The sequence below is a fragment of the Entelurus aequoreus genome, linkage group LG24 (assembly GCF_033978785.1).
Source record: "Entelurus aequoreus isolate RoL-2023_Sb linkage group LG24, RoL_Eaeq_v1.1, whole genome shotgun sequence".
Taxonomy (NCBI): Eukaryota; Metazoa; Chordata; class Actinopteri; order Syngnathiformes; family Syngnathidae; genus Entelurus; species Entelurus aequoreus.
The window spans coordinates 8,298,445-8,308,444 of NC_084754.1; the positions used below are offsets into that span (position 1 = coordinate 8,298,445).

Below are 10,000 nucleotides of genomic sequence, written 5' to 3' on the forward strand. Positions count from 1 at the left end.
GAAGTTGCCATTTGTTATACACTATATTGCCAAAAGTATTTGGCCACCTGCCTTTACTCACATATGAACTTGAAGTGCCATCCCATGGAATTATCCAACATGTTTTGGTATCCTGGAGCATTCAAAGTTCCTTTCACTGGAACTAAGGAGCCAAGCCCAACTCTTGAAAAACCAACCCCACACCATAATCCCTCCTCCACCAAATTTCACAATCGACACAATGCAGTCCGAAATGTAGCGTTCTCCTGGCAACCTCCAAACCCAGACTGGTCCATCACATTGCCAGATGGAAAAGCGTGACTCATCAGTCCAGAGAAGGCGTCTCCACTGCTCTAGAGTCCAGTGGTGACGTGCTTTACACCACTGCATCCCACACTTTGCATCGGACTTGGTGATGTACGGCTTAGATTCAGCTGCTCGGCCATGGGAACCCAATCCATGAAGCTCTCTGCGTACTGTACGTGGGCTAATTGGAATGTCACATGAAGTTTGGAGCTCTGTAGCAACTGACTGTGCAGAAAGTCTTTGCACTATGCACTTCAGCATCCGCCGACCCCTCTCTGTCAGTTCACGTGGCCTACCACTTGGTGGCTGACTTGCTGTTGTTCCCAAACTCTTCCATTTTCTTATAAAAAAGTTGACCTTGGAATATTTAGGGGCAAGGAAATTTCACGACTGGATTTGTTGCACATGTGGCATCCTATGACAGTTCCACGCTGGAAATCACTGAAAACGGCCCATTTTTTCACAAATGTTTGTAGAAACGGTCTCCATGGATAAGTGTTTGATTTTATACACCAGGCCAAGTGATTAGGACACCTGATTCTCATTATTTGAATGGGTGGCCAAATATTTTTGGCAATATAGTGTAACTTTGTGACATGGTACAATGCGCATTAATGAACATTTTAGACAGAAAAGGGACATATTGTAGCCAAAGGCTGATTTCCATCTGCATCTCATTGCTTAGGAGCAGCACGGTGAAAGAGGGGTTAGTGCGTCTGCCTCACAATACGAAGGTCCTGGGTTCGATCCTGCGCTCGGGATCTTTCTGTGTTGAGTTGCATGTTCTCCCCGTGACTGCGTGGGTTCCTTCCTCGCAATTCCAAAAACATGCACCTGGGGATAGGTTGATTGGCAACACTAAATTGGCCCTAGTGTGTGAATGTGAGTGTGAATGTTGTCTGTCTATCTGTGTTGGCCCTGCGATGAGGTGGCGACTTGTCCAGGGTGTACCCCGCCTTCCGCCCGATTGTAGCTGAGATAGGCTCCAGCACCCCCCGCGATCCCCGAATGGATCTCATTGCAAAGAAACACTAATTCAGCGTTATAGTGAGTTGTATTTTTCATGCACTTACACTACCGTTCAAAAGTTTGGGGTCACCCAAACAATTTTGTGGAATAGCCTTCATTTCTAAGAACAAGAATAGACTGTCGAGTTTCAGATGAAAGTTCTCTTTTTCTGGCCATTTTGAGCGTTTAATTGACCCCACAAATGTAATGCTCCAGAAACTCAATCTGCTCAAAGGAAGGTCAGTCTTGTAGCTTCTGTAACGAGCTAAACTGTTTTCAGATGTGTGAACATGATTGCACAAGGGTTTTCTAATCATCAATTAGCCTTCTGAGCCAATGAGCAAACACATTGTACCATTAGAACACTGGAGTGATAGTTGCTGGAAATGGGCCTCTATACACCTATGTAGATATTGCACCAAAAACCAGACATTTGCAGCTAGAATAGTCATTTACCACATTAGCAATGTATAGAGTGTATTTCTTTAAAGTTAAGACTAGTTTAAAGTTATCTTCATTGGAAATAAGGACATTTCAATGTGACCCCAAACTTTTGAACGGTAGTGTATTCTTGCTAAATTTATCCGGCACAAGTGAAAACAATGCTTACATTAAACCGGTCCGTGGTGCAAAAAAGTTTGTGCACCACCGCGTTAGAGAGCTTTTCCTGCTGATGTGATGAAACATGTCCGAGAAGGATGTCTGCGATAAGCCTCCTGGAAAAAAAAGTCAGCGCGCAAAAACAAACAATTTTGGCAAGCAGTCTTTTGCTTACGGGCAGATTAAACAATTTATCTTCTGCTGAAATACACTCACTGATGTCTCAATTGGTTGAAAACTTGAAACGCCAGCCTTAAAGCTACAAACGAGATCACCAAGGAATACACTTTCTCTTTTCAAAGATTTAGAACCGGTTGCTCAGACACGGCTTAAACAAAAAGGCTAATAATTAATGTTCTTTCAAAACACTGCCAATTACGGGTATTTTTGTACTCTGAAGTCAAGCTTTTTTTTTTTTTGTCGGCGTCATAAGATCAATATGTTACTTTGTAATACATTCCCTCATGCTCTGCCTGCTTTTCATAACGGGCCCACTTTATTTCCACTTTACATTCAAATCAGCTCAGCATCTTAAAGTTCAAAGAACAACAGTGATAATGGGAAACAGCACTGCTACTTTTCAACAGCATAATTCTACCGTTATTTAAACAAGATGCCATACATTGTTTGAATGAAATGCTACAATTTAGTATCACGGCGTCATTACCAACTTGGTAGGTGTGTTTTTCTTATAAAATATCGTAACTTATGCATAAACAAGGAAAACAAACTCACAACAGCAGTTGTGCACACTACACAGATGTCACAAATACCCGAAACCAAATCAAATCATTAAGAATTAAACATTTTGCTAAGAAAACTGTCATTATTTACTTTTTGTTGCAGTGCCTGGTTTCCGGGTCACAGGATACTTATTTCCTCTTGACTACTTACCTTTGTGGTGAAAAGTTGACATACACTTGTAAAGAACATCATGTCATGGCTGTCTTGAGTTTCCAATACTTTCTACAACTTTTGTGATAGAGTGATTGGAGCACATACTTGTTGGTCACCAAAAACATTCATGAAGTTTGGTTCTTTTATGAATTTATTATGGGTCTACTGAAAATGTGAGCAAATCTGCTGGGTCAAAAGTATACATACAGCAATGTTAATATTTGCTTACATGTCCCTTGGCAAGTTTCACGGCAATAAAGCGCTTTTGGTAGCCATCCACAAGCTTCTGGTTGAATTTTTGACCACTCCTCTTGACAAAATTGGTGCAGTTCAGCCAAATTTGTTGGTTTTCTGACATGGACTTGTTTCTTCAGCATTGTCCACACGTTTAAGTCAGGACTTTGGGAAGGCCATTCTAAAACCTTAATTCTAGCCTGATTTAGCCATTCCTTTACCACTTTTGACGTGTGTTTGGGGTCATTGTCCTGTTGGAACACCCAACTGCGCCCAATACCCAACCTCCCGGCTGATGATTTTAGGTTATCCTGAAGAATTTGGAGGTCATCCTCCTTTTTCATTGTCCCATTTACTCTCTGTAAAGCACCAGTTCCATTGGCAGCAAAACAGGCCCAGAGCATAATACTACCACCACCATGTTTGACGGTAGGTATGGTGTTCATGGGATTAAAGGCCTCACCTTTTCTCCTCCAAACATATTGCTGGGTATTGTGGCCAAACAGCTCCATTTTTGTTTCATCTGACCGCATAACTTTCCTCCAGAAGGTCTTATCTTTGTCCATGGGATGTCAGGTTAAACAAAAAAGTTATCCAGCCCCTTAACTCGGCGCCAGTAGATTCCTGATGTTTCACCCTCCCAGTAGTGTTCATGTCCTCTGTTTTAGCTCCACTTACGCTCCTTGTTCCCCGGGGCTGCGATTGCAGTGTTAATTCTTATTCTCCACATCGTCTGTGTGTGATTTCCGTTTCTCGCACCTCGAGTGTGCCTCCTTTTTGAGTGAGCTAAATATTGTACTTACGTGAAGGAGTCACACTCTCTGAGACACAATTACATTTCTATATTCCTTGTTACACACATGCAGGAGCTGCATAAATAATTATAAAACAATTAATCTTACACAAACTTAAACAATCTTACAAAAACGGGCACTTAGAATTATCCATAATGTGGGGTTGAAGGACCACACAAATAGCTTATTTTTAAGGTCAAAACTGTTAAAATTTCCTGATTTCGTAGAATACTTGACACGGCTTATTGTGTTTAAAGCAAGAAGTTATCAATAGCCTGCAAATATTCAAAGTTTATTTGTAGAAAGAGATGTGGGGTATAACCTCAGAGGAACGGCAACATATGAACACGCTTTAGCACTTACCACAAGCAATACAGTTTATTGTATCTTCTTTTTGTTGCCGTGCCTGGTTTCCGGGTCACGGGAAACTTATTTCTACTACTTAAGTTCACTAGTCCCTTAACTCAACACCAGTAGATTCCTGATGTTTCACCCTTCCAGTCGCATTCATCTCCTCTGCTTTGGCTCCAATCACACTTCTCGTTCCCTGTAGCTGCGGTTGTAGTGTTCATTCTTATTCCCCACACCGCCTAAAACAAGTGAAGCTAATAATTAAAAGAAGCTATGGCATGGAATGAACAAAACGTACTTGGCATGAACGAGACGTAAACAGTGTGACATACCGTATTTCCTTGAATAGCCGCCGGGGCGCTAATTAATTTAAAACCTCTTCTCACTCCTGCGTTTACCAAAAGCATGCGGGATTGGCAAGCATGCGCTAATTATTTTAAAACCTCTTCTCACTCCGGCGCTTACCTTATCATGAAAATCACATTTAATTTAAAAAAAAACGTTATTATGGTCTTACCTTTAGGTATAAATGAGTCCATGTGCAGCTCCTATAGAAGTCTTCCTTATCTTTCTTCAGTTTTAAAAGTCTCTCTGTCTCGATGGAGATCTTCCTTTAACTATTACCTCCTGCTTCGATTGAAAGTCCAGTATAGAAAACTGTTTTATTTTAGATATGTAATCCTCCATGGTAAAAGTGCAAGCAAACAATGGCTGCTCACTCTTGCTGCGTGTTGTCTTCTTCTGCAGCACCGGTCTTCTGCAGTACCAGCAGTCACAAGAAGGATCACTAGCGCCCTCTACCACCAGGAGGCGGAAGTCATTTAATGACTCATATTTGACCCGGCGGAAGTGCCAAGCATGCGCTAATTATTTTGCGAAACGAGTTTGTAATTGTAATTCTAGGCAGGCAACTACTATATTCCCGGCGGCAATTCAAGGAAATACGGTAATCAATGAAGCCAGGCCGACTGACTGGCAAAGGTAACTTAAATAATGCCTCTGATTAGTGCTCGGGAAGCAGGTGAGCGGGCGAGCACTAATCAGACACAGATGAACACAATAAGTCGCCACGGTGACAAAAACAAACAAGGAAGAATAAACGGGAACTAAAGAAGTCCAAAACTAACAGAACCTAACTAAACAAACCACGATCCGGACCACGGATCATGACAGAGTGTGCATTCTTTTTGAGTGCTCTTTTTATTATCATTCTTATTTATTTGTTCTGCTCTGTGGTCCTACTCGGGCTAAGCCAATCGTGACAAAAGCGACACTACTTTAAATCTAATTTTGTGTCCAAAGCAGGTAAAGATTATTTTGATACTTTTCGATACTTTTTTTAAAAATAAAGGGGACCACAAAAATTGCATAATTGGCTTTACTTTAACAAAAAATATTATGGTACATTAAACATATGTATATTACTGCAAGTTTGTCCTTAAATAAAATAGTGAACATACAAGACATTTTTTCTTTTATTAGTCAGTAAGCAAACAAAGGCTCCTAATTTAGCTGCTGACGTATGCAGTAACATTTTGTGTCGCGGTACTTTTCAGAGGCGGTATAGTACCGAATATGATTCATTTGTATCTCGGTACTATACTAATACCGGTGTACCGTACAAACCTAAAAGGGACCTAATCTGCAAAACCATTTTTTTAACCTATTAGTACCTGTTTTTAATGCATTTGGGACCTGCATAATTCCCACAAAATGTCAAATCAGACCATGGAGGCAAGGCAGAGATATTAATAAAACAATTGTGCCTTCCTTCATACTTCCTCAAAACTGGCATTTGTCCCATTAGTGACGTTTTTCCCAATTGTGACGTCAGCGGATATCTCCATAGATGACAGATAATTACCCAAAGTGCGCAAGTCCAACATTGTCGTCCGTGCTGTAGTCGATAAGTTCCTTCTTTTTCTCTATCCTCTTGTTGTGGGGCAGACTGGCTCGTACATGCACATGCATCCTAAGCTGTTGCCATTTCTAAAACAAATTAGCGTATAGTTCGAACTTACATCTGTCAGTAGACGTGCTATGGAAGCGCTAGAAACTACAACATGAATGACAGGGTGAAGACGCTGTCGAAGTGGAGGCACGTAAATAGGACAGCTCGCAAAACGTTGCATCTGAAGAGACGTCAGACAGGAAAACGGTCTATAAAACATATTCCGTGCAAAATGTTGACCAAAGATCCATGTTCTGTGGACCACAAAGAAGTATTTTAAATGTTGAAGAAAAACTAATTGTGGAGACACAATCTCCTGTGCACAAGTTTAGTGGATCAGCTTTGCGTGTGCTATCAAGTGCACGTGTTTTAATGCATGTACAACTTTAGTAGATCAGGCTCTAAGTATTGTATTTATTACACACTAGCTATTATATATATTTTTTTTATTACACGTCATTGATTTGCAACGTGTCGTCATTCTGAAAGTAACTCTAAGGTAAAAGCTGAGATAAAAATAAAAGAATGTTGGTGGTGGAGGTTCTGAAATGTAAGTTTGATTGAAAATTAAACATCTAAAAAAGCCACTGTGACACTATTGTTCTTTTTTTTTTTTTTTAAATGTTTTTGTTTTATTTTTTTTATACATGGCTGTAACGATAATGTCAACGAGGGATTTCTAATCACTGATATGTTGGAATTGTTTTTAATATCGATACTGTTGTTGATATTATTCATTTTTGTTTGACTACTTTTGGATTGTTTTGTGTCATGTTTGTGTGTCCTCTCAATTGCTCCGTTGATTGCTATTCTGAATGTTGCTGGGCCGGGTTTGGTTTTGGATTTGGAATTGTATTATTATGGTGTTAGTGTGTATTATTTTGTCGGATTGATTAATACAAAATAAAAAAATAGAAAAATAAACATAACAAACATATATTGTGGAAATAATATGAGTTGGATGGGGACTTTGTTGTAAAAGAATGCACTTCTTTAAGCTTTTGCAAATAATCATTGACATAATTATAAAAACATTGTTGCCAGCACCAACTGTGCACTTGTGGGTAGGTTGAGCCCAAATATTTTAGGTCAACATTATAGTCCTTTCCTGCCTTTTCAAGAGGGAGCATCTTGACACAATTATGCACCTATTAAACACCAACAGTGATCCTCTGCATTTAAATGCATCCATTTCTGTCCCTAGGATATTTTGCAAATTCATGCAAAACACTGCATAACTGTATGTATTATTTAAATCCCCATACAGGATTGGTCATGATTGTGGGGCTTTTAGAATGATCTACCGGTATTATAATTGCATAAAATGTATGGCCAAAATGCTGCAAAGTCCATTTTCAAACAATACAATTATTGGTATATCAAGCATCCCACTGGAATACACTAAGTGTACATTACAGCCACTTTTCACAGCCTAATGATGGTCTCTTTCCACCATTTTCCTGGATTGTTGTTCTGTATAAGTAGCATGGGCATTGAATCTGGTGGATACAGTTATTCCAAATACAAACCCTGTTTCCATATGAGTTGGGAAATTGTGTTAGATGTAAATATAAACGGAATACAAAGATTTGCAAATCCTTTTCAACCCATATTCAGTTGAATGCACTACAAAGACAACATATTTGATGTTCAAACTCATAAACTTTATTTTTTTTTTGCAAATAATAATTAACTTAGAATTTCATGGCTGCAACACGTGCCAAAGTATTTGGGAAAGGGCATGTTCACCACTGTGTTACATGGCCTTTCCTTCTAACAACACTCAGTAAACGTTTGGGAACTGAGGAGACACATTTTTGAAGCTTCTCAGCTGGAATTCTTTCCCATTCTTGCTTGATGTACAGCTTAAGTTGTTCAACAGTCCGGGGGTCTCCGTTGTGGTATTTTAGGCTTCATAATGCGCCACACATTTTCAATGGGAGACAGGTCTGGACTACAGGCAGGCCAGTCTAGTACACGCACTCTTTTACTATGAAGCCACGATGTTGTAACACGTGGCTTGGCATTGTCTTGCTGAAATAAGCAGGGGCGTCCATGGTAACGTTGCTTGGATGGCAACATATGTTGCTCCAAAAACTGTAAGTACCTTTCTACATTAATGGCACTTTCACAGATGTGTAAGTTACCCATGTCTTGGGCACTAATACACACCCATACCATCACAGATGCTGGCTTTTCAACTTTGCGCCTATAACAATCCGGATGGTTCTTTTCCTTTTTGGTCCGGAGGACACGACGTCCACAGTTTCCAAAAACAATTTGAAATGTGGACTCGTCAGACCACAGAACACTTTTCCACTTTGTATCTGTCCATCTTAGATGAGCTCAGGCCCAACGAAGCTGACGCGTTTCTGGGTGTTGTTGATAAACGGTTTTCGCCTTGCATAGGATAGTTTTAACTTGCACTTACAGATGTAGCGACCAACTGTAGTTACTGACAGTGAGTTTCTGAAGTGTTCCTGAACCCATGTGGTGATATCCTTTACACACTGATGTCGCTTGTGAATGCAGTACAGCCTGAGGGATCGAAGGTCACGGGCTTAGCTGCTTACGTGCAGTGATTTCTCTAGATTCTCTGAACCCTTTGATAATATTACGGACCGTAGATGGTGAAATCTCTAAGTTCCTTGCAATAGCTGGTTGAGAAAGGTTTTTCTTAAACTGTTCAACAATTTGCTCACGCATTTGTTGACAAAGTGGTGACCCTCGCCCCATCCTTGTTTGTGAATGACTGAGCATTTCATGGAATCTACTTTTATACCCAATCATGGCACCCACCTGTTCCCAATTTGCCTGTTCACCTGTGGGATGTTCCAAATAAGTGTTTGATGAGCATTCCTCAACTTTATCAGTATTTATTGCCACCTTTCCCAACTTCTTTGTCACGTTGCTGGCATCAAATTCTAAAGTTAATGATTATTTGCAAAAAAAAAATGTTTTATCAGTTTGAACATCAAATATGTTGTCTTTGTAGCATATTCAACTGAATATGGGTTGAAAATGATTTGCAAATCATTGTATTCCATTTATATTTACATCTAACACAATTTCCCAATTCATATGGAAACGGGGTTTGTATATAAATTGTTTCATCTGTATTGCAGGAGATAGACTATCAATTCACCCACCTTGTTTTGTTGAGAGCAATGTTGGTTTGATGTCATTTGAGAACCAGAAAAATAATGCCACCTTAGTAAAACATGTTTTCCTTCCATTCACACAGCTGGAAGTGTCAACCACAGACTTGAATGGACATCTTGTGGAGGGACCAGTTATACTGGTGATCACGGTCATCGACCAGAATGACAACCGACCCATTTTCAAAGAGACACGCTACACAGGAGAAGTGCTGGAGGGGTCCCCTTCAGGTAGGTGACATCCAGGGTTTTTACATAGCCGAGGTTACTGTGGTTTATCCGTTATACAGTGCTCAATACTGGGGAAGAGCGAAATATACGTTAGGTCAGGAAAAAACACAGAAGACCAAAACACAAAATCCCCTGAAGAGCAGGGAAACCTGCGAAACAGGCTTGTATGGATGAAATAGCCTCTGTGTTTTTTCCTGACCTAACGTGTGTGTGTGTATATATATATATATATATATATATATATATATATATATATATATATATATATATATATATATATATATATATATATATATATATATATATATGTATATATATATATATATATATATATATATATATATATATATATATATATATATATATATAAACCATTTCAGGTGACTACCTCTTAAAGCTTATCAAGAGAATGTCAAAAGAGTGCAAAGCTGTAATCAGAGCAAAGGGTGGCTATTTTGAAGAAACTCCACATGTGTTCATTCATAGTTTTG

General features: G+C 39.5%; 1 protein-coding gene across 1 annotated transcript in view; it reads left to right on the plus strand.

Moving 5' to 3' along the window:
* The window catches only part of cdh13 (cadherin 13, H-cadherin (heart)), a 909,098-nt gene that overhangs the window by 444,789 nt on the left and 454,309 nt on the right, over positions 1-10,000 (plus strand). Inside the window, exon 7 of the mRNA XM_062035861.1 lies at positions 9,365-9,509. Coding sequence (XP_061891845.1) covers positions 9,365-9,509 — 145 coding nt within the window. The remainder of the gene's footprint in view (positions 1-9,364; positions 9,510-10,000) is intronic.